The sequence below is a fragment of the Doryrhamphus excisus genome, chromosome 22, assembly GCF_030265055.1.
Source record: "Doryrhamphus excisus isolate RoL2022-K1 chromosome 22, RoL_Dexc_1.0, whole genome shotgun sequence".
Classification (NCBI taxonomy): domain Eukaryota; kingdom Metazoa; phylum Chordata; class Actinopteri; order Syngnathiformes; family Syngnathidae; genus Doryrhamphus; species Doryrhamphus excisus.
The window spans coordinates 2846427-2872677 of NC_080487.1; the positions used below are offsets into that span (position 1 = coordinate 2846427).

The window sequence follows — 26251 nt, forward strand, 5'->3', positions numbered from 1 at the left end:
GTGTGGAGTTTGCATGTTCTCCCCGTGCATGCGTGGGTTTTCTGCGGGTACTCCGGTTGCCTCCCACATTCCAAAAACATGCTAGGTTAATTAGCCACTCCAAATTATCCATAGTTATGAATGTGAGTGTGAATGGTTGTTTGTCTATATGTGCCCTGTGATTGGCTGGCCACCAGTCCAGGGTGTACCCCGCCTCTCGCCCAAAGACAGCTGGGATAGGCTCCAGAAAATGAATGAATGAAGACATCTGACTTGCAGGTCATGTTGCCAGTTTGTATGTTAAAAGTTGAAATACTTAGAAAGCAACTGGAGGGGCCGGATTCAAACGCTTGGTGGGCTGCATGTGGCCCCCGGGCCGTAGTTTGCCCACACCTGGTCTAGGCTACAATAAGGTTGCAATATGGTCGTCTCCCAACCTGAAGGTCGAAGTATCCTTGGGTAAGATACTGATGCTGCGTCATCAGAGTCAAAGTGCTTTGAGATTTATAGTTCATAGTGAAAGTGAAAGATCATTTACAATTTTCCATACAATGTAATATGTTGATATGAGTGTGTTTTTGTTCCATTAATGCATCCAGAGTGAAAGCAATCGAACATTGGTGTAGACGTCAGTAGAATAAGCTTACATTGTATAAAAGTCCAACTTTAAGATCCCAGCTAAGGACGGTCTTCCCAACCCGCCTTGCCCTTATTCCCAGCCTGATGTGGGAGGAGCAAATTGGGATGTTGACCCATTTTCTCTCTCTCTCTCTCTCTCTCTCTCTCCTTTTCTACTCCTCATGTTGAAATATGAAACCTGGACCATTTCAGTCCAGCTTGTCCCACGGGCTCCCAGATCTTCCAATGCCAACAACTCGCCGCTTCTTCTTAACTCCTTTTTTTGTTGCCCCCGTTCGAACATGTTTTGACACTCTGACAGGAAACTTCTTTTTTTCGCCATTATAAATCGTTTTCACAAAGACTCCAGCTGCAGTTTTTTCTTTTGTCTTTCTTGCATCGCGCTCATTTTAAAGCTGACTCTGGGATGTGAGAACATTTGTATCCGTGTGTTTTTAATCCAAGCCATTCAGGGAATACTTTTATTTTTTTTTGCAACAAAGAAGAAATGGTGCCAAGATTGTTGTGGAACATGTCTCTTGTTCTGGTTTTGTTTGGATTATTTTTGCTCACTTCATCTGCCAGAGGCGAACCCGAGCTGCCGGAGGAGGAGGAGGAGGAAAGTTCCTGCCAGGGCGCTTTTGACCTCTATTTTGTTCTTGATAAGTAAGTTATAATATTGATTCCCAAAGTGGTAAATGAGGGCAAAACATCTCCATCCACTCTTGATTGCCTTTAAAGCTTCATTTGTGTGAGAAATGTGACGATTTGACGAAATGAACATGATTGTTTAAAGACCAGCGTGAGAGCAATGAGTTGAAATCAGCATCTCCGCATCCGTGTGCGTGGGGTGACGCAGCGGAGGAGGCGGACTTGTGGTTTGCTGAATCAGCAAAAAGAGAAGCGACTGTTTGGATGATACAATCATGTTTTTCTTTCGACCCCAATTTAGAATCCACCCCCCACCCCCCTTAAAAAACAAAGACATTCTAAATGCGCAAAGGGTCTCTCATTTTATAGCCACATGTATCCCTCCCTCTTTTTTTTTTTTGCTCAGCCATCACTCTGTCATTACAAATCTCAGTACTCCCACAGTGGAAAAATGCTGTGGTTTGGTGACATCTCAGTGCTGGACTTCAGCAACATTCATCACTCTGCCAGGGAAGAAAATGAAATTCCCAGTTCCTGCATGTAGGGGATTTTAGTCCGTCCATCAATTTGTCCATCCATTCAACTATCAGTCAATCTGTCAATTTTTCTGTCCATCTTTCCATCCATCTACAGTGTATCTATTCACCCATCTATCCTATATCTAGCTATAATCTATCCATTCATACACCATCCGTCCAGCAGCCAATAATCAGCCAATCCTTCCAACGACCTGCCCATTTATCGTGGTTAATCTGTAGGGCCATGTACAGTATCGATCTACCCAGCTCCCTGTTTATCAATTTATCAATTTATCAATCCATCCAAGAGGTGAAACTAGTTCTTAATGTCTAAAAAAATGTCTATGGAAAAATAATAGAATTTGAAGAAGAAATTATTGGACATGCCGTGTGATTGGCTGGCGACCAGTCCAGGGTGTATCCCGCCTTTCGCCTGAAGACAGCTGGGATAGGCTCCAGCACCCGCCGCGACCCTCGTGAGGAAAAGCGGTAGAAAACGAATGAATTAATAAATTAATCAATCCACCCAAGAGGTTAAACTAGTTCTTAATGGCAAAGAAAATGTCTATGGAAAAATAATAGAATTTGAAGAAGAAATTCTTGGACATGCCGTGTGATTGGCTGGCGACCAGTCCACGGTGTATACCGTTTTTCGCCCGAAGACAGCCGGGATAGGCTCCAGCAGAACCCCCCGCGACCCTCGTGAGGAACAGCGGTAGAAAATGAATGAATGAATAAATCCATCCAAGAGGTGAAACTAGTTCTTAATGGCAAAGAAAATGTCTATGGAAAAATAATAGAATTTGAAGAAGAAATTATTGGACATGCCCTGTGATTGGCTGGTGACCAGTCCACGGTGCATCCCGCCCTTCGCCCGAAGACATGCTCCAGCACCCCCCGCAACCCTCGTGAGGAAAAGCGGTAGAAAATGAATGAATGAATAAATCCATCCAAGAGGTGAAACTAGGTCCTAATGGCAAAGAAAATGTCTATGGAAAAATAATAGAATTTGAAGAAGAAATTATTGGACATGCCGTGTGATTGGCTGGTGACCAATCCACGGTGCATCCCGCCTTTCGCCCGAAGACAGCCGGGATAGGCTCCAGCACCCCTGCAACCCTCGTGAGGAAAAGCGGTAGAAAATGAATGAATGAATGAATGAAATTATTGAACAGATGATCTTGAGTGAACGGCTTCATTAGGAATATACAATCTCGTATCCACACTGATTTATGTTTGACAAGCTGCACGCACGAGCATCTGCTCCACAACTTGAATTAAAGCTAAAACACAAGACTGCTGGCCAGATGTGGAGGCCATCGTTGACTCGCTTTGTTCCCTAAACACAGACATATGCTGACAATAACGTGAGTATAGGTTGCTGCTATTGTTGGCTCTCGTGCCAGCTTCAGCGCTTCGGTGCCCGCTCTGAGGAAGACTTAGACATAACTTCAACTTCAAACAAGAGGAAGCTCATTAGTAATCATCCTACAGCGACGCCCGGCCCCTTTACTCAAGTTGGCGCTGCTTTTTAGCACACACAGCATGACCCAGGCTTTATCCATATGGAACAGAGAATGCTGGGCGCTCTTACGGTTTTATGAGCTCCCAAAATATACAGCGTTGTGGAAAAGCGACACTGGTGGTCCATAAATCCATACATTAGAAGAGATGTAAAGTCGGAAGTACACTCATCATGGGAATGAATCTCATATCAGTTTGGGCCACTTGATGATTTATTGGATGTTTACTTTCCTAGGCTGGAATGACTACACAAAGTACATCTTCAGTTATTGTACTCACAGGTTGAAATATACTGTATACATACTAATACTTGGTTAAATAGCCCCCAAGTTTCGTCTTGATCAGATTTTTGTCATCACCAGCAAGATATTTAGCTAACTCTTCCTGACTTAATTGAGTTAATTGAGTTAATTGTCATTTGTTGGTTTCATACAACTGACACGGCTTTAACGCATAGTCAATGAATGAGGTTGGGGGTTTTCACAAGGTAATGGTAATGGTAATGGTAATGGTAATGGTTTAATTTCATTTGAACATGCATCAGATTACAATTGAATGCATCCCATAATCAGTTCACAGTTCCACATGTCCAAAAGGAGTAGGAAGAAGCAAAGCTTATTAAATCCTACCCCTCCATCTGGTACTTTTACAATCAGTAACTGTTACATTTGTTCACTTCCTGCTTTCCTAACATAATTTAAGTTTTGTTTTGTTTTTTATTTTTTGTCATGTACCGAAATACCAGGTGATATGAGCATCCAATGACATAATGGGTACCATAGTAACTGTCAATATAGTGATATATATAGCACATCATGACTGGTTCAAGACTTCCATCTGCTAAAGTGTGTTTTTGTGATTGTACTGTTGGAACACCCAAATATGTCCAAGTTGCAGCCATTTATGTTAATTTGAAGTAAATTTGGAAGTAGTCCGCATCCTTTATGACCTCATCCACTTTGTGCATCAACCAGCAAAACAACCCCAGAGCATGATGCTATCACCACCGTGTTTGGCAGTTGGTTTGATTCCTCCAAACATCGTGTTATTATGGCCAAATTACTCATATTTGTCTCGTCTAACTAGATTTTTTTCCCCTCCATAATGGCACCTACAAATTTTAGTCAATTCCGAAGCCGTGAGACATGCTGGTTCCTGGGTTGCTCCTGAACAATTTCCTTTCATGTGACGGTTACAGTGTTGATGTTGTTCCAGGCTTTGGGGGAAGTGGTGACGGATCCAAATAACTTGGATGTACTTATATACAACTGTATGAACAGACGACTTGGGAACTGAAGTGAAGGCGGGCCACACGGTGGGTTTGTGGTTAGCATGTTGGCCACACAGTTAGTTCCGGGTACGACTGCTTCTTCCCAAATTGGTGACTCTAAATTGGCCATAGGTATGAATGTGAGTGTCAGTGCTTGTTGTCTATATGTTGTCTATATTGACGCCATATATAATTTCTTGCTTTGAGCCCCCATGGACCCTTACCCCGCCACTGGTTCCAGTCCAATGGCATTGGGGGCAAAAGAGGCTGTACACTACCGGAGCTTTACTTTAGTATTTCTTGTATGAAGTCATTGATTTTCTTCACAGTACATCCTCCACTTCAACTTGAATCAGGATTTATATAGCATGGTGTAATGTAACCATAAAGTGTTTCCATATGCACTGAAGCCGATTGTTCAAAGATGTTTTAGCCTCGAACCACTACTAGTGTTCTCGCTAGGTCTCAATCTTGCATACTATAGTTGCTGCAGTGTGAGCACCTTCGACATGATTACGTAGACACTGCACTACAAAGCACGTAAACAAAGACGCATACAGTTAACCAAATTAACTATATTGAGATTTGAGCTCAATACGATGACCATATTTCGATTAATGAAAATCAGGCAATTAAATACTTTTTTCCAATCCGTGTGAAGATAAAGTAAGAGGTTTTTAGTATGAAACACCCTTTTTTGTCCAAACCTTTTTTGTGTATCTGTGCTGCATAAGCCCAATAGTTGTGCAGTAAAGACTGTGCCTGTAGAAATGGTAGAAATGGCTGTAAAAGTAGGTTAGTGGTTTTAAACAAACAAATCTTTGTGCCCAGTCAGTTAAATTGAAGCACCATCATTGGCTGCAAGGCCGGGGGGGGGGGGGGGGGGGGGGTGGTCTGGATAAGCCCAGCTGGAATGGCAGACAGCCGTCTTGGTCGCTGTAAGGGATTTTTGAAATTTTATTTTTCCATCTTTCACACTTTGTGGCTTTCGGCTTCATTCTTACGCTTCAAAGCCTGTCGACCAACACAGCTTTTTCCCACATGCTGTCATCCGCCTTCGCGGACATCTCATCGTCACGGCCTTAGCATCGATTAAACACACATTTACCTCTAATAAGATTTAAATACAGAACGTTAGAAGCAGTCGACAAAAAATAAATATGGGTGTGATAGCAGATTGAATGATTTTTCATCATTTTTGAGTCGGGTAGTTTGAACAACCGAGCCAAAATAGAGTGCACAACTTGGTTGCAACCAGCAGAGGCGCTAACGAGCAACAACAATATAAACATCAGCGACAGGAAGTTAAGCAATCCCACTTAATAAGACATTAGCATCAAAAGAGAACCTCAAAACATTTAGAAAAAGATTTCAAATATAATCCAGTCGTCCCTCGTTTATCGTGGTTAATCGGTATAGCAAGCTACTGAGCTAACTAACTAGTTAGCCTCCATTTTTTTTCTCTAAACGTAAGAAAGTGCTTCAAACAAAGTTGGGACCAAGGACCAAGTAAGAAGACTTCATTTACCACTTCCACACTTTTTCTCACTCTATTGTGCCGGACATTTCAATAAAATCCAGTCGTCCCTCGTTTATCGTGGTTAATCGGTATAGCAAGCTACTGAGCTAACTAACTAGTTAGCCTCCAGTTTTTTTTTTATCTAAACGTAAGAAAGTACTTCAAACAAAGTGGGGACCAAGGACCAAGTAAGAAGACTTAATTTACCACTTCCACACTTTTTCTCACTCTATTGTGCCGGAAATTCCAATATAATCCAGTCGTCCCTCGTTTATCGTGGTTAATCGGTATAGCAACCTACTGAGCTAACTAATTAATTAGCCTCCAGTTTTTTTATCTAAATGTAAGAAAGTGGTTCAAACAAAGTTGGGACCAAGGACCAAGTAAGAAGACTTAATTTACCACTTCCACACTTTTTCTCACTCTATTGTGCCGGACATTGCATAGTTGACTCCATGTTGTGTTAAGGTGATGTAATTAAAGGTAATGTCTCATTAATGTAACACTACTGACTGCATAGTGACCGGAATACTACATCACTTGTCTTTTTGATGAATAATAAGCTATAGTCGACAAAATAGTATTCCTGAAGGTAGTACATACATTATACTAATGTCTACATCAGTAAACTTTAAGTATAGAATGTGCAAAAGGATCGTATAGGTATTTGTTTTTAGGTCAGCACGCTACATGTTTCTTACGTTTCCAGACGCCCGAGCTGTTTTGACTGGTTTGCCAGCTGTGTTGAAGGAAGCAGGTTGCATACACACACAAAAAAAACCTTCAGTAAATCAATGCCACACTTTATCTGGCAGGCAAAACAGCCAACAGACTTTTCACATTACCTCACTCCCATTCTGCCTGTGACTCTTTCACACAGAAAAACCTGGTCAACTTGTGGGGGGAAAATAGTCTCCGACATTTGTATTCCCAACAGAGGCTTCCCATCCAATCATGAGGTTTGATGCCTAGTGATGAAAACACAACACCTACACTAGTCCATAATAGAATAATAATAATAATACACCACAAAGTAAAGAACACAATATGAACTCATGGGAAGTTAGGCGCTAAAATGCTAAATTACAACATTGCATAAACAAGGGAAATATTGTTAATTTATATAGACAGTATTTCAACCAGGGCGGCATGGCGGTGGAGTGGTTAGCACGCAGACCTCACAGCTAGGAGACCAGGGTTCAATTCCACCCTCGGCCATCTCTGTGTGGAGTTTGCATGTTCTCCCCCCGTGCATGCGTGGGTTTTCTCCGGGTACTCCGGTTTCCTCCCACATTCCAAAAACATGCTAGGTTAATTAGCCACTCCAAATTGTCCATAGGTATGAATGTGAGTGTGAATGGTTGTTTGTCTATATGTGCCCTGTGATTGGCTAGCCACCAGTCCAGGGTGTACCTGGAAAAGCGTGAGGAAAAGCGGTAGAAAATGAAAGAATGAATGAATATTTCAACTAAATATTTCATATTTAATTGGTTAATGGTTGGATGGTTTTGGGATGATGCAACTTTGAGCCGATCTTGGCCTCAATCGCTTAGTCTGCACATTCTGACAGCTCTCACCTTTGAAAGCCCCAAACCACCGACATTAGATGACCAAAAAGTGGAGGAGGATAAAATAATAGTCGTACACACTTCCTTTCCCCGGTGGTGTTTGAACAGGTGAGTGAAACTGCAAGCTAGGCCTCGGTCCCACGATGACGGCCACCTCAGACAATAGAAGTGATCCAAGCAAAACGACTAGTCTCTACCCACACCCTGACGTTAAATAAATAATCACACATGACAGTTTGAGATGACGATTTGCAGCTGAAAAAAAAAGACAATGGAACAATCTACTCTCAATAAAAAAAAAAAAAAATGGCCCCATTCCTTCAGGGTGGACGTTGTTTCTGTCAGTGTGTATTCTTTTATGTATGTTACACCATTTCAACATTGTTTATCTTCTGAGGTCTTGTCCTCTCGCTCAGCTCAGTCAGCATTACGAGAAAAGCCTTGATGTGGGGGAGCGATTCATCGAACAAGAGGGAGAAAATGCTGAGGTCGAAAGTTGGCCACCGTTTCTTTCTGCGCAGAAGCAGACGCCAGAGTTCATGGAGTCCTTGTTATTGTGGAAGCCCTCTTTGTGTTTTAGGACCAGATATTCTCAGCATGTGTGGTCTGCAGGGGGAATTTCTAAAACTCACTGAGCACTGATGGGTGGGACGATGCTTTTTTAAACCATATTCCACCATGTTTATTTACCGTCATGTATCCGTCATGTGACTTGGCAGAAGCGAAGATATTCAGAAGGCCTTACCAAGTAATCACAGCTCCATTGCCAACAATAATAAATCAAAGACTACCCAAGGAAAGATTGCAGAATGGCCGACCAATTTGTTGTATAGATCTGATGCCATTATTTTTCTTATTGCAACATACCAGTTGGGCACTATAGTACGTTTATTTGGACAAAATACTCCATAAATCATGAAGTGGTTAGAACACGGGTCTCAAACACGCAGCCCGCGGGCCATATGTGGCCCGCAGGACACTAGTTTGAGGCCCCCGCCTTGATATGAAAGTTTAATGTTTGATATGGATGCTATATGGTATCATGTACCCAGAAAAAATTATTACGTTTGATTAATGTTCATGTTAAAGGTTAAATAATGATAATAATAATAGTTATCCTCCCTATCCGTGTGGAAGTGGTAAGTTTTTGGCTATTTAAGTTTAAAGGAAATAACTTGAAGGCTACCGTTTAGGTCGCTAGCTCTCTAGTTTGCGAGACCCTGCAGTTGCGCAATATGTTGTAAATAAAAAGAGTATAAATGTGACTATAGTCGTGTTTTGTCATGTCTACAGGGCTCTAATAATGCTTTGTTCATTTGAATCTGAAAAAAATAATTTGTCTACCCACAAACTATATGTGGTTTCTTACGTTTTTATTATTTGCCGTTTTATTATTATTATTATATTTATTTATTTATTACTGATTGATTGATTTTCTTTATTCTTGATCTATATGTGCCCTGTGATTGGTGTACCTCTTGCACAGAGCGGTATAGAAAATGGATGGATGCAGGGCAAATCTGCATTCCCCCGACCATACCAACTCAGGGGTCAGGGTCAGCTCCAGGGGAGATGCACCCAGGCCCAACTGGTAAAAACAGTAAAAAGACTTAAATTAATTGTGTAAAATCAGGCATCAAACTGAATGGAAAAACACTCTCTGGCTGCAAAATTTTCAAGAAAAAGCGACAACTATCCTGAAATAAAGGAAGTTGGATAACATAAGCCTCATTTGAGCACTGTGGGAAAAATAATGTTGACCCTCAGCCACGTCATAAATAGAAACAGGAACACACATGTTGGCGAGTTCCTGTCTAATATCGTTACATCAGTCGGTCGGCACCTAAAATAACATTCTGTCTGCTTTAAAGTGTATTCCGAGTAGGCGTCATCTTTTGAATGGGCCTTCAGTTTCAACCGCAGTCATTTAGCTCATTTCCCATGTGTCATCTCTCCATAAACTGCTGACTGTTCACATTTGTGCCGGAAGACGCCTTCGGGATTGCTCAGACTTTTTTTTTTTTTACCAATTAGCAAAAACACACACACACCAACAGCAACACTTGGCCTTCTCCATATGTTGCCTTTCTGTTCATTTATAGACCAGTTTTATGGCGCTCCCCTCGGAGACATGGACCTATTTCCTCTGCCCTCCGGCAGCTTTTCAGGGCACGGTAGCCACTAATGAATAAGGCCGAGGAATCAACCCCCAGCACCAGGGCATTGCCCGGCATCGCTCCGTGGGCAGGGCCAAACTGGTTGTTTCAGGCGCAAGGATTAAAACGATTATTTTGTAAATAACCACATCAAACTTTGGAAGTAATTGCTAGTATTTTATTCAAAAATAATACAGTTTATGTGTTTTCTGACAATGCACATAGTAGATTTATACTATATTTTACTCATTTTCTCATATTTGTTCCCAAATGCTACAACTGTGTGTAGTACTGATTGTATTTTCTTTCAAATCCCAATCCAAATATTGTGTTAAAGTTGCTGTAAAAGACTGAATTTGTTGTTTTTGTGTCTTAGATCCGGCAGTGTGAAGGATCACTGGAATGAAATCTACGATTTTGTGGAAAATTTAGCAGAAAAATTCAAAAGGTAAGCAAGGGGACAGCATCCATTACAAGAATTTCAATACTAAAGATAACACTTTTAAGTAACATCTTTCATATGTACGAGACTTTTTTTTGGAGGGGCACAAACGAGATCTCCACAAAGAAACACATTGCAGTGTAATAAAATGAAATGTATCCCTAGCTACACTACGGTACATTCCAGCATATGTTAAAACGCTTGATGTATCAATCAGTTATGACAGTCCAGAATGTATAGCCTGCCGGGGAACCATCCATCTTAACCACAAAATGAGCTCCTTTTTTGACCAAACTGCATTTCATATAATACAAAATAATCTGCTTTTAAATTAAATAACTGCTTTTAAGCTTGAAAATGCTGTAATCATGTTTAGAAGCCATATTTACAAAGTTGTCAACAGGTTTTCTATGCTCCATTTAAAAAAAAAAATCAATTTATAAATAATTCTCTTATCACCCCAATAAACTGGGCATTATTTATGTATATATATATGTCTATACATCCCAAAATATGTCCCCTTTAATGCAATTCAATGCGTTTTTCTTTTGCAGTCCCATGCTTAGGATGTCATTCATAACATTCTCCTCTCGAGCATTCACCATCCTCAAACTTACTGAGAGCAGGTAAGTCCTTTGATTCATATTTCAATATCAATAAGTTTGCAATGGCGGCTATAGCTCAAAACTGAATGACACCACATCGCCGTTTGCTCTCACGCAAGAGGAAGCAATCGTCAGCAAAAAAAAAAAACAATTGAAAGCATGGCACCAGAGTGAAAGCAGATGTTCCACGCTACGCCGACACACAGCTGAAAATGAGCCCATGTGACCATGTAACTGTTACTGTGCTTTTTATAGCCTTGATAAAAAAAGACCACTTCATTGAAAACATGCGCACGGTTGCTTTTATCATTATCATCTTTCATCTTTGCAGGGTGGACATCAAAAAGGGGCTGAATGCTCTTAAAAGAGAGATTCCAGGTGGAGATACGTTCATGCATCTTGGACTGCATATGGTAGGTTTTATACGTACAATGCAATCTGGCATCATATATGGGATTTAAATACAAAGGATCAGCATCTATGGCAGAGGTAGGGAACCTATGGCTCGGGAGCCAGGTAGGGCTCTTTTGATGACTGTATCTGGCTCTCAAGCATTTCTTACCACAATAAAAATGCATTTTTGCTAACATTTTAAAGTAAACCATCACAGAAATGACTGTTGAAAAAAAATATTCAAAATCAACAACTTTCTTATGCATTTTAATTCGTCCATCTATTTTCTACTGCAATACGGCCAACCATATCTATCTTTCCTGATGATATTTTCCAGGTCAAACACCAAAACTTGATTATTACTGAGTAATGCTGTAGTCTACCTCGGTCATTAAGATGTCAAAAAAACATGTAAATGTAAACTTTCCTCCTTTAGTCAAATAGCTAAAGCTGCAGAACCAAGCCTTCTGGTGAAGATGGCCAAAAGAATGCAATACGTGTACTGAATACGGTTCAAAACTATGCAGCAGCAGAAGTTGCATTAATGGCAGCAAGTATTTGATTTATTATTAGACACTGCGCTGCTCACGAAAGTGCTGGCCACACCCCATTGGCGTGGGGTAATGTGCCTGGTCTACATAATTAGAGCCCATTATATCTAAAACTGTTGGTCTTACATAAAAATGCACACATTTTATTGCATTCAAAATGTATATGGCTCTCACAGATACACATTTTAAAATATCTGGCCTTCATGGCTCTCTTAGCCAAAAAGGTTCCCGACCCCTGATCTATGGGGATCACTGAAAGAATTGTCTTTTCTTTTCCTTTAAAAGGCAAATGAGCAGATCTACCATGAGAACTTTGGTAAGCAGATTGTGACTATGAGAGTCGTTTTAAATGACATATTTTACATCAAATATTTCGACTCGCTATAGTCAAATGACTTTACTTGTGGCAACTCCTCGCGTCTTTGTGTTTCCCAGGCAAGGCCAGTGTGATCATCGCACTCACGGATGGAGAGCTGCAAGAAGGCCAACTTATCTCTGCGCAGCAACAGGTAGTAACCACACCATAAAGCGGTGCCCGCAGGAAGGACATTGCTACCGTTTTTTACACCTTTTACACCTTTTTAATGTTTGATTGAATGCTTTTCTACAGAAAAATTCATACACTGTTTTCCAACAGGCCGAGCGGGCCAGGTCCCTTGGAGCTATTGTGTACTGCGTTGGCGTCAAAGACTTCAATGAGACGCAGGTAAACATGACACAGATGTGTAAACCTTGCAAGGCTGCATGCCAGTGTGCTAAGAAAACTTGAAATGTTAACAGGTTAATCAATTAATTTCTGTAGCGTCTTGGATCTTCGTTGTGATTTTCCGTGTAAACACACACGTAAATGCATGTGACGGACTTTTGCGCACGGACAACACTTTCTTCAGTGCAATCGTGCTGCGCTCACGGTAGTGTCTCCGCAGCCTGGTTAGCGCCGTTAGCGCTTCCATTTCCCGTTCCCCATAACGACAAACGGTAAACATTGTTAATACCGTCTTTATGCTTTAAACCTTTATACCGTCTTTTTCGATTTTCACTCCCGCTACGCAGCCTCTCCTCCTCTGTATCTCAGCGGGGATATCCGATCTCTCCGTGTAGCAAAAGGGTGCTCCAGAGTGTAAACAACAAGATGAACGTCCATAGCTGCACACTCGCTTAAAGGGTCGGTTTGGCACCAAAAACTACAAGAAAGTAATAACTAAAACAGTATAAAACACTAAAAACGCAGCAGAACAGTAACTAGCTTGCACACGGGCGCCGCCATTTTGAAACCTTGCAATCAAATCCAGTCTATATCAATATGAACGATATGCATTTTTTTTAAATATCTATATATCATCCAGCTCGATCAATGTGTCAATTTTTTTTGCAATGTGAACAAAAATAACATTTTAACAAAAAAATGTGAAATTGGCTGGCCACAATAAAAGGTGACTCCAAAATGCAGTTTTGTTGTATTGGGTCGAAACAATACTTCCTCCTTTGTACTCACACCTGATGTCTCTCCACTTACGTCTACAGCTGGCGACCATCGCAGATACCATCGAGCATGTGTTTCCTGTTTTGGGCGGCTTCCACGCCCTCAGGGGTGTTATTGATTCGGTAAATAAACTCTTCTTCTCAGTGCATGGAAAGCATTCCCAATTAACGCACGCATATAAAAAATGTGAACTCGGTGAACTTCGTTAATGTGATGCTGTTTGATTGAAATCGTGTTGTGTTCAAGTGTTCGTTTTACATTGTATGTTTTCCATCCCTTCAGATTATCAAGAAATCTTGCATTGAGATTTTGGCTGCTGAACCCTCCAGTGTGTGTGCTGGAGGTGGGGGCTGCAACACACACATACACACACACATACACACACACACACAGTTAATGCCATTACAGGATACTTGTACTGGATAACATTCATTTGTATTCTGATCCAGACTGTAAGGACATAAAAATATGAATACTGTATATATAAATGGGAACGACGTTTACTGTTCTGTCCCTTTAATTTTTTTATTAAAACAGGTTATACTGAATATTTCACCTTAAAATGTAGACAAAATATCCTTTTCCATCATTTATTTTTACCCCAAAATGCGGAGTGACTCCAAACTTCTTACTGTACTCACCTGAACTAACAAACCAAACTTCCTGCTTAAAAACGTTCCCACCTGAGGGTCAGCGACACCTCATTTAACCTTCAGATTTGAACACGAACGAGGCAGCATCAGACGTCATTTGTCTTGGCATTGTGTAACGTGTCAAATATCTTGGCATGTAACCAGAGTCTTTCCAAGTGGTGGTGAGGGGAAACGGGTTCCTCCATGCCAGGAACATCAACCAGGTGCTGTGCAGCTTTAAAATCAACGACACCATTACAATCAGTAAGTAGAATCTTGATGTTTGATGCCAAGGAAGTGGACTCGTTGCTCGGTTTTGAACCTCAATGACAAATGCTTTGCGTTCTAGATGAAAAGCCTGCTGGTGTGGAGAACACGTTCTTGCTGTGTCCGGCTCCTGTCATTGATGAAGTCGGGAAGTAAGTGAATATGAACATTTAAAAAAAAAAGGAGCTAAGCACGTGCATCACGTTTTTTACCACAAACCGTGAAAAACAGTGTTGTCAAAATGTCATTTGCATTTGGACGCCCTTAATAGCAAAGATGCTTCGCTTGTTGTGGTTTGCTGTCAATGACGTCGTCGTGCTGTTCAGGAATTTCAACTACCGACCGATCTAACCCGGCTTTTAAGTGTCAAAGTCAAGTCAAGCCTAGCAGTCATGAGGTCTGCTTTTCCATCTGCAAGACCTCTTTTTACATTCACCTGGTACTCAAATGCATCGCAAGCGAGGGCTTTGGCGTGTGGTGGGTCCAAACGTGTGTGTTTCATGCACATGTTTTTAGGAACATCACCGGGATTTCACAGAATTGTTTTTCCACGCTTGAAGAATGAAAGGATTTAAGCCATCAAGAGGACTTAGTTGACTCGTAGATAGAAAAGGACTCGCTTTCTTTATTCGTTAATGATGCTACACTTTACAATGACAGCTCAATGACGTTATTTGTTAGCCAGCTCAAATGACTTCATTCCAAAATACATCAAATTGAATAAAGTGTCTGGCGTGGAGCGTCGTATTCCATGAGCTAATTAAGTTGCTGCTTGTTTTCTTTCAGGGTGATTTATCTCCAAGTGAGCATGAATGATGGTCTGTCTTTCATCAGCAGCAATGTGCACATCACCACCACAGAGTGTGTAAGTGGACGCGTCGCTTTCTAATTCCACCCACTTTTGGGTCCCGACCCATAACTGTAATCCCTCGTTTATTGCGGTTAATTGGTCCCAGACTCAACCGGGATAAGTGAATTTCCTTCTTTTTAAAAAGGAATACGAGTTTCTAACATTATTAGAGCCCTCTAGTCATGAAATAACACCCCTATAGTCACATTTACACCTGTATTACCTAATATAATAGAGACTATAACAGAGTTGTTGATGTTTTTTTGTGTTATTTGACAGTGTACTTCCTGCAGTGGCTACTGTCTCATCAGTATTAAAACTACTCACACCTAGTGACCATTCTTCATTTGGACATTTTTACGCTTAAAAATATTTGACAAGGAGTGGAGTTTGCATGTTCTCCCCGTGCATGCGTGGGTTTTCTCCGGGTACTCCGGTTTCCTCCCACATTCCAAAAACATGCTAGGTTAATTGGCCGGTCCAAATTGTCCATAGGTATGAATGTGAGTGTGAATGGTTGTTTGTCTATATGTGCCCTGTGATTGGCTGGCCACCAGTCCAGGGTGCACATGAAAATAACTATTTATCACACACCAACTTAACACTCAAAGGTTAGCTAAGAAATATACAAGTACTAATATAAGTTTAAAATAAAAAAACAAGGGCTGCACGGCGGTCGAGTGGTTAGCGCGCAGACCTCACAGCTAGGAGACCCGAGTTCAATCCCACCCTCGGACATCTCTGTGTGGAGTTTGCATGTTCTCCCCGTGCATGCGTGGGTTTTCTCCGGGTACTCCGGTTTCCTCCCACATTCCAAAAACATGCTAGGTTAATTAGCCACTCCAAATTGTCCATAGGTATGAATGTGAGTGTGAATGGTTGTTTGTCTATATGTGCCCTGTGATTGGCTGGCCACCAGTCCAGGGTGTACACCGCCTCTCGCCCCAAGACAGCTGGGATAGGCTCCAGCAATCCCCGCGAATGAATGAATATTTGACAAATAAACTATGAAGCCGACTGCAGTTGGGAAACAATGGTCTATAATGATTTGAAAAAATAAATTAATGGTAAATTTAGGATAAAATAAGTAATTATTGATAAGTGATAAGTGATTTTGTATTCCAAAACCTGATTTTTTTTTCTTGTATCAGCAATAGAAGGTAAAAAGGTAAATAACAGGTAAATACCAAATGCTCTTCTTGCAATGGAGTCGTATTACTTTGTGCCTTTGCCAACCAATCAAGTGTTTTCAAGAAACTGACAAACTCCTTTGAAAGACTTCTAGGAAATGGTGGACTCACCGCTGATTTCAGATAAACAGCCCGTGTCCTGTTACCGCAAGATACATAGGCTTAACTCCAACCACATGTGATCCTCATCTGCTGCCCATGATGCAAACCATATTTAGCTTGTGGACAATTACTTCCAAGCTGCTGATGTATTTGTTTTTGGAAGATCCCTCTGGCTTACATGAAAAGCTGTCATCGAGGAAAAAAAAAAAAGCTTTTCTCGTCCTGGAAGTTTCATCTTTACGTCATTGTGTGTTTCATGATTGTTTAATTGAGGAGCGATGCAAAGTTAAGAGTGAGCAGGACAAACAAACATCTCTTGGCTTCCTGGACTCTTATTATAGCTTGCAGACATGATTTCACCTTTTTGGTATTAAAAATATACAAATTGGAGTCCAGTAGTTGGACAAAACTTTAATTTTACATACAGTGGAACCTTGGTTAGCGTGTGTTTTGCAGTTAATGCCAAAAATATACAGCAAAATTTTGCCTTGGTTTATGTACATTTTCTGGTTAACATACAATACAACCAGCGTATTGTTGTGTTATTAATACACTGCCCGAGTCCAACTATGTTCTTATGTATTTTTATCACATGACGTCCTTAGCTTCATTGGATTTACATGATTTCTACTGGGAAAAAAATTTTCCGTTAGCGTCAGACATTCTGGAACAAATTCTTGACGCTAACCAAGGTTCCACTGTAATATGCTATGTCATCTACAGTTTGATGGCACCATTCTCCTCATCACCCTGCTGGTGTTATTTCTCCTGTTGGCCTTGCTCATCATGTGGTGGTTCTGGCCTCTCTGTTGCACGGTGGTAAGAACATTAAACCTTGTTCTAAAATTTCTCTAAAAATGTTTAAAAAAAAATTAATCTTTGGGCACTCTAAATGAGGAGCTGAATGAATTGAATGGTTGTTTCCATCTCTATGAACGTGTCATTTCTGGTGCTTTTTCTAGGTGATCAAAGAACCTCCACCTCCACCTCCTCCTGAGCCTGTAAGTTGGAAACCTTAAAAATTCCTGACTTAGAGTCAACTGAAATAACTGATATTAGATTGGAAGTACCAATAAAAGACGCCTTACAGCGCTTTACAGTCATTGCAAATTGCAATTTAGAGGCAAAACATTGAAATAAATCAAAACCACGGCCATACTGAGCTAGCAAGCTTGCTGTTGTGTGAAGCACTGGCGCACCCATATCGTTATCGGCAGAAACCGAAACATCTCAGTCTGGCCCGTCTGACTTTATCTCCAAGGCCTCTAACATGTAATGCGCCTCTTCTGTACTCATTCCTAATCCTATCCATCCTGGTCACTCCCAATGATATAGTATATATATATATATTTATAACATGTCTTATAGGAATCAGATGATGAAGATGGTCTACCAAAGAAAAAGTGGCCCACTGTGGATGCCTCATATTATGGAGGAAGAGGAATTGGAGGCATCAAGAGGATGGAGGTGAGAAGATGACAAAATGGATATTGTTGACAGCCTAATAAAAGTTCCTGTTTCTTTCACTAAAAAAAGGTGCGATGGGGCGGAAAGGGCTCCACCGAGGAAGGGGCAAAGCTGGAGAAACCGAAGAACGCCGTGGTAAAAATGCCAGAACAGGAATACGAACCCTTCGAGCCAAAGCCCAAGAAATCTCCCAAAAAGGCGCCTCAAAACCGAAAGTGGTACACACCCATCCGGGTAAGAACGCCTTCAGTTTCCTTCAGTGCTTTTCTTCCTCGTGTTAGGGTAGCTTAAGGATAATCCCCATGTACTGAGAAATGTAGAAAAAGGCCCCAGTGTAGTCATCTACAAATGCCTCGTGCCGGAAAGAGCATTTTCTACCACTAGCTGTTTATAGACTTATTCTAAGTGTTTATGTGTATAACTGCATGGCCATTATATTCAGTCTACTGCATGTACAAGCATCAAGCATCCACCAAGTTACAGTTTTTTTCCTCATTTTTGAGCAGTTGCCAGCCAGTTTGGCTGAAATCAAACAGACCGAGAGGCGAAAGTTGCAATGTTTTTTCTTTGATACATCCAAAAATATATACTAATATCTACTCCAGATACTAACATTATTAAGATTAAGATATGCCTTTATTCGTCCCTCAGTGGGGAAATTTGTATTGCACAGCAGCAAGAGTACAGACTCAGTTAAGCAGTACAAAATACCCAAAATAGAAAAATAAACAATATAAACAACCCAAGTATTAACAAAATCAACAGTTTTTCCCAGAGTTATATACAATACAGTATGTAGATAATATGAAACGAGATGACATATATGACCAGTCTATACACTGAGATCTTGTTAGAGAGTAGACAAGAAATACTTCACATAGAACTTAGTACAGTAAACCTCGGATATATCGGACTCGGATATATCGGAAATTCGCTCACAACGGACAGATAAAAAAAGAACCGATTTTTCTGTAATGCATTTCCAATAAAAATTCATTGCATATATCGGATTTTTTATAACGGATTTCGCCTATTTCGGACAAAATCTCCAGTCCCGTTCCAATGCATTTCCATTAAATTTCCCTCGCATATATCGGATGGCCGCATCGTGGCGCTCCGATTCGCCGAATCGTGACAGGCCGCTATACGACGTCATTTGCAGCGTTTGCAGCGTTGCCTGCGCGTCCAGGTACATTGGAAACATAGTCAAGGAAGTGCCTTTTTATAACGGATAAAATCCGATTTACGCATATACCGGATATAAATCCGATATATGCGTAAAACGGATATTTTCCGGTATACGCATATAACAGATTTCGCTTATATCGGACAAAACCAGTGGGAACAATTGAATCCGATATATCCGAGGTTTACTGTATATTGCATTTAAAGCCCTTAATATTGCACATGGAGGTTGATCAGATATTGCACAGTGAATTGGGGTCTGGAGCAACTATGTATACTGACTATAAAAGCAAGTATTACACAGATGTAGGTGTAGAAGTCTATTGGAAGCAGCTGCAGGAAGAAAGGACCTGCTATATCGCTCCTTTACACACTTGGGGTGAAGCAGTCTATCGCCGAAGGAGTTCTCTAGCGCTGTCAAAGTGACTATTAGACTTGGAAGCAGTAATACTTGGGTTTTAGCAAGTGAATAGAGAGCTCTGTGCAACAACACCGGCTATTCACGGGGGCAGCGTCGTCGTGCACACTGTTATCTGTATGCGCTGCTCGTGGAACTGTACGGTCTTGTGTATTTTTTGTACGAGGCAGCCCATCAGGCCGCGGTTGTGCCGTGATTCATGCTGAAACTCTACACTCCTCAGTCAGCGGCAGGAAAAAGGCCAGTCACTATGTATGCTGACTGTACGCAACTTATGTAAGGACAGAACCTCAATCCCGTTAATCCAGGATGCCGCATGGTTATGCATAAATATTAGACTTAAGTCGCAGCATATTTTCATGCAATAGTCACAATTATTGTTGTTCTAACATCAGCTATTCTGCTGTCTTGTTCAGGGTAAACTGGACGCTATCTGGGCTCTGTTTCGCCGTGGTTATGACCAGGTCTCTTTGATGAGACCCCAGCCTGGGGATCATGTAAGTATACTGCAGAACTATGATGGTGTCATACTGTACGTCTCCACAGATTATCATGCAAACCGGTGAAGAAGTCCAAAAAGTCAAGTTTGATTGACCGATAATGATGAAACAGCCATTTGTACGTGAAGAACATGCATTCCGTGGCAACAAAACAAACCCGAAAAGCTCACGAGTACGCCTCATCTTGTGTGATTTGGCAATTTTTTTTTTTTTTCCAAATAAAGTTCAGGTAACACTTATTTAAATTGAAAGATTACATTCAAAGATGCTTGTTTCCACTCAGGGTGAACATACAACATTCCATTGCCTGGAAATGAGCTGGCCTGGAGATATTTCTGAGGCCTCATCACAAACCGCATATTACTTTAGTGGAAAAAGGCATGGTTTCTTCTTAGAGATGAGAATTGCGTCATGGAGAACGAAGCAAGTTGGTCTGACTGGGCAGTAGAGACACAATGGTGACAGAAATCAAATCCATCATCTTTGTTTTTTTTCACCTCGGTTGCCAGGTTGACACAGAATCAGGGGGACTTTTAGTATCTGGAGGGCAGAATAAGCTGTACCTGTTTACCATGCCAAGAAAACACTCTTAAATGAGGAATTCCTGTTAAAAGAATTATTGGAACCTTTTTCTGCAAGACAAGCATGATTTTTTTTTTTGGTGTTTGGACCGAGGCCTAATGGCTGGGAGGGAGACATGCAGATGATAACAAAATGAATAAAAACAAACGATATTACCAAAACATATAGTCGCTTTCAACTCACACATCAACTCTTATCTATGATTTTCTAATACAAAACCCGGGGATTTGAAAATAAACCAAGTGAAATCACAGCTATCAAACTCCAGGATAAGAGTGAGGCTTTAGAGCGCATTTCTGGTCTGTAATGCGAAGCAGGTGTCGGGTCAGTGGAGATGTGTGAATGGGACAGGAAGACAGGATGAGTAGACTATCCTTGTTCGGGCTGCAGACACACTAGAAATTAAATACAGTGAATACAGTCATTCAGCATTCACACCGTTGCAAATTGCTGGATGTTTAGTCCAAAATAATATATCACTCTTAAGTTGGTAAAAATGTACAAAAATACATGACAATACAGCTAAAATGTCAATACATCCATCTATTTTCTATGCCAGGTGCTTGGTGGTTACTGATCTGTGATTGGTGCGTCTGCATTTTAAGGGGTGTGGCTTAACAAAAATTGAATTTGACAAATTTTTTTTTACAGGGATGGGAGATTTTTTAAATGGGCCCATCCAAAGTAAACACGGTGTCATTAAATGATTTTAGGGCTGCACGGTGAACAAGTGGTTAGAGCGCAGGCCTCACAGCTAGGAGACCCGAGTTCAATTCCACCCTCAGTCATATCTGTGTGGAGTTTGCATGTTCTCCCCGTGCATGCGTGGGTTTTCTCCGGGTACTCCGGTTTCCTCCCACATTCCAAAAACATGCTAGGTTAATTAGCCACTCCAAATTGTCCATAGTTATGAATGTGAGTGTGAATGGCTGGGATAGGCTCCAGCACCCCAAATTGTCCATAGGTATGAATGTGAGTGGGAATGGCTGGGATAGGCTCCAGCACCCCAAATTGTCCATAGGTATGAATGTGAGTGGGAATGGCTGGGATAGGCTCCAGCACCCCAAATTGTCCATAGGTATGAATGTGAGTGGGAATGGCTGGGGTAGGCTCCAGCACCCCAAATTGTCCATAGGTATGAATGTGAGTGGGAATGGCTGGGATAGGCTCCAGCAACCAAAATTGTCTATAGGTATGAATGTGAGTGTGAATGGTTGTTTGTCTATATGTGCCCTGTGATTGTGATGTCTATATGTGCCTCTCGCCCGAAGATAGCTGGGATAGGCTCCAGCAACCCAAATTGTCCATAGGTATGAATGTGAGTGTGAATGGTTGTTTGTCTATATGTGCCCTGTGATTGTGATGTCTATATGTGCCTCTCGCCCGAAGACAGCTGGGATAGGCTCCAGCACCCTCGTGAGGATAAGATGATTTTATGATTTTGCCTTTATGTTGTCTCTCAGTCAAATTGACTTATTCCATTACTTTGTAAATAATATAACTGTATACGGAATTACCATAACAACATGAACAAAAACATGGAGAAAAATGACAAATATTAATGTTGTCATGCTAGTATCAGTCTGATACTAGCATGACTGATATCCTTGGTATCAATACTATAGATCCAGCCACCCCTAGTTTGTTGTAGACTAGAAAATAGCTGGAAAATATGTACAGATGTTACATTTTCAGATTATGCAGCTGTATTACACGATGATAGAATAAATTGACACATATATATAGCTTATTAAGCTACTCTTGGTAAACGGACATGTCTTCATGTCTTCATGTCTTCAACTTCAGGGTCGATGCATCAACTTCACAAGAGTGAAAGAAGGCTCCCTGTCAGCCAAGTCGGCGCCCCGCTCCCCAATTCACAGGCCCTCACCGCCTGCACCCAACTACCGCCCCCCCACCCGCGCCACCCCCGAGTCCCCTACCATCTCCAGCCCTCCCGCCAAAGCACCCCCCGTGGCTAATCTACCGCCGGGACCCCCTCCGTCCCGCACGCCCCCCGGCCTTCCCTGTCCACCGCCATCGCGTCCGCCGCCCAGCCTGCGACCATGAATGACCCAGGTAAAAGATGCCACACCCCACACCCCCCGTCCCTGATGGACTCGCTTGGGCTTCACTGACTGACTGGTTGACTTTCAGTCTGATAGTTAGTCCTCCAGCCATGGATCCTTCTGCTATTCACCAAAGATCATCTTCATGATTGGGTAAGACTGTCAGGATGATAATTACATCATCAATGAGGCCTTCAGTGACTTCGTATGTTTGCAAATTTCTATGCAAATAACTCCAAAGAGTGTTGACTAATGTGAGAGTCACATTTTAAGGGAAGCTGTCTTTGCGTTCTTTCTTGGAGTCCACCATTTCCAAAAACAAGCATTCTGGTCAATGAAAGAAATGTAAAATGGCCGACAGGGGCCAACATCCCAACACTCAGAAATGATCTCGAACGCACCGTGAACCAAATACAACAGGAAAATGCTACAGTCACATAGAAACATGGAAACAAACAGCAGTTATCTTAATAAATAATCATAATAAAGACGATAATAAAGTTCAAATATTAGGATTTTGAAATGCTAATATTGTGAGAAAAAAAGCCATCATTTTTTGAGAATAATACATAAATAATACATAAAAATTTTTTAAAAAATACATTTAAAATACATTTTAAAAATCACATTCAAGTTGAAATAAGAAAGAAAAAATATTAAAGATATTAAAGGAACAAAACAAAAATAAAGTTGCAATTTTTGGTTGCAAATAGGTTGCAAAAAAAATTGTAATCTCACAACAATTAAGCCGAAATATTATTGCGATAAAATCATAAAATTAAGAGATAAAGAACATGCAAATGTTGAAATATTTGTACAATAAAAAAAACAACACAAATGGAGAACAAAAACATGTCAAAAATGAGAGAAATGCCACACGTTGGTGGTGAGCCAGGCTACCGGTGGCGTTTCCGTGTCATTTCCGTGTTTGGAGCGTTTGGATTCCTCCAGTCGGCTACCGAGCTACTATTGTTGACTAGCATGTGTTACGTTTAGTCCGATCCAAAGTGAACGGGGTGACGCAGGGAGACTCTTTTACGAGATGATTGTTGCAGGACAGCAAAAGCCTTTATGGACCAAAGTCATTCCAAGCAATACATATGATTTATTTGATCAACTACTGAGTTATGCCTTAGAAATCAAGAATTCAATCTGAATATTTAGAGGATTCATTGGATGATTTGCTCAAAATGTCGGTGCTAATTTTGTTAACATGCTAAAACAGCACATTTGTTATTCAGGAAAAGCATCCTTTTAAAGCAGTAAGTTTTTTTTTACATGCAATAACAGGGACGTGTACAGAAGTTTGTTATTTACATAATGTTTTCATGATGCAGTTTTTTGTTGTGTAATTAGAGGCTTTGGATTGTAGAGTTTGATTTAGAACACAGCTATACAGTACGTCATTTCATGGTTATGTCGTTTGGTTGTTTTCTATCTGCGCACATAGACCGCTGGATGTTTTCTCTTGCTGTTTTTGTCAGCGTGCATGAAATGGAGAACTCGTGACTCCAAAGCTGCCACAAAATCAGGTTGACAGTGCTCCTCATCTTTTGTTTTTTTTTTTTAATATTTTGACACACTTCTTATATTCTTTGTATGTTATGTCTACAGTTTTATCATCAGCCGTCACATTACAACTGCAGGGCAGTTCACAGAGCATCTAATTTATTACAGACTTCCCGAGAGAAATAGAAGAGAGTACTTGAATATCGACAAGCACCGACATGGAACACTGTGTGCGCAGTCTAGAAACAGCTAGCCAGTCAAATAAGGACTACCAGCTTTTTAGCACCTCGTTGCGTTGTTGACATTTGTTACATTTGATGAGGTTTGAATTCGGGTCAAATACCGCATGAATTCACTGGACGCAAAATTAGGTTCAGCTGTATCATCAGTCACATCCAATATTGGGGATATTTTTCATTATATTTTTATAGAAAATGGATGGACGGGCAATATGGACGCAAATATAGGGTGCTATTTTTCCAGAGAACGTCCTGTCTTCGGAATCTAATAACCAGAAGGTGTCAGAGCAGCTGCTACATAGAAGTTTGTTTTTTTTAAAGCATCTAAAAGGGTTATATTTAGTTATGTCCGATTTAGCTTTTTGCCAAAAACCGATATTGTCCATCTCTCAATTTCCGATATCATATCAATACCCACACCGATATATGTCACATGACATATGCCCTGTAGTGGAATGAACATTTATGTGACATGATTGGGAAAAAATCTGATACCGATATCAACCCATGCTGATATCACGCCGATATTATAATCCATCCATCCCTTGTTATGTTCACTTTAAGATAATGGTGATCAATGTAGCAAAGTCATCTAACCAAAATTTAATATCCTTATTAATTTTAATAATTTTAATTTTAATTAGGGGCGGCACGGAGGTCGAGTGGTTAGACCTCACAGCTAGGAGACAAGGGTTCAACTCCACCCTCGACCATCTCTGTGTGGAGTTTGCATGTTCTCCCCGTGCATGCGTGGGTTTTCTCCGGGTACTCCGGTTTCCTCCCACATTCCAAAAACATGCTAGGTACCATAATGTAGGTATGAATGTGAGTGTGAATGGTTGTTTGTCTATATGTGCCCTGTGATTGGCTGGCCACCAGTCCAGGGTGTACCCCGCCTCTCGCCCAAAGACAGCTGGGAGAGGCTCCAGCACCCCCCGTGACCCTTGTGAGGAAAAGCAGTAGAAAATGAATGAATGAATAATTTTAATTAATTTTAATCTACCAACTGGTACACTGTGTTTTTATGAAAAGTCACGTCTTAAAAAATATTATTTTTAAAAACAGTAGGGATCGTCTTATATCATATTATTTGGGTCTCACAGAAACTATGATGCCTTTAAGGGTCGCTCAGCAAAGTGCGAAATCTCAACGCTTGACAAAAAAACATGACCATTGTGGGCTTTTTGTATACAGTGATACATATGCTCCAATTATTTATGGACAGTTGGTACAACTATGTAATATTATTATTATATATATTTTTTTAAACTTTCATTAAGTTGAGCAGCTGTGCCTAATGAAGTGTCCAGTGAGAGTATTTTGGAAAAGGGGTTAAAAAAAGTTGGTATTCCTTTAATACTCATCAATTTTCATGTCATTATTTTTTGTTTTGTTTTTGTACGTTTTGGTGTTTTTCACCTGCATCACGCAGTCATGCCATGTATGAACGCTGGTACAAAACACGTTCCAAATCAATTGTGGTTTCACAAGGAATGTTGCCTTATTGCCATAAATGATAAGTCATATAAAGTCTATAAAGTTTGTATCTATTTTTCATTCACAATTTTTCTTCTATTGCCATAAAGAAGGAGCGAGTTGTTATCCAACTTACGTATTGAACTTCAAACATGTCCACTTTTTCACGGCATATATATATCTTTGAGATTATTTTCAATGCACTTGACACTGTTTTGTTTTGTTTTGACACGTGTTCGAGTGACATTGTCATCTGTAGGTATTATTACTCGCAGGACTCGTATGCTATGTGGTCTTGGCCTCAAAGAAATGACAAGAGAACAGCCTTTACCGTTGGCCTTTACCAATGTAGATACAGTACATGACATTCCTAATACAGATGTGTTATGCCAATCTGTGTTTTTAACATATAAACAGCAGATATATATGATTTGAATTTTTGAACTGTATCAATAAAGGTTGACTTCCAGGCTTCTATCAGCTTCTTT

The 26251-nt window shown here is 40.7% G+C and overlaps 1 protein-coding gene across 1 annotated transcript; it reads left to right on the forward strand.

Moving 5' to 3' along the window:
- The first annotated feature begins 454 nt into the window (after positions 1 to 454).
- On the forward strand, positions 455 to 26227 carry antxr1c (ANTXR cell adhesion molecule 1c). The gene is made up of 18 exons (XM_058062222.1): positions 455 to 1263; positions 10180 to 10251; positions 10800 to 10871; positions 11182 to 11263; positions 12080 to 12110; positions 12230 to 12303; positions 12432 to 12500; positions 13319 to 13399; positions 13560 to 13620; positions 14075 to 14173; positions 14259 to 14328; positions 14963 to 15041; positions 17042 to 17137; positions 17281 to 17319; positions 17687 to 17785; positions 17855 to 18019; positions 19805 to 19885; positions 22277 to 26227. Exons 1-18 carry the CDS (start codon positions 1106 to 1108, stop codon positions 22538 to 22540), a joined length of 1692 nt encoding a protein of 563 aa, XP_057918205.1. The 5' UTR covers positions 455 to 1105; the 3' UTR covers positions 22541 to 26227.
- The last annotated feature ends 24 nt before the right edge of the window (positions 26228 to 26251 follow it).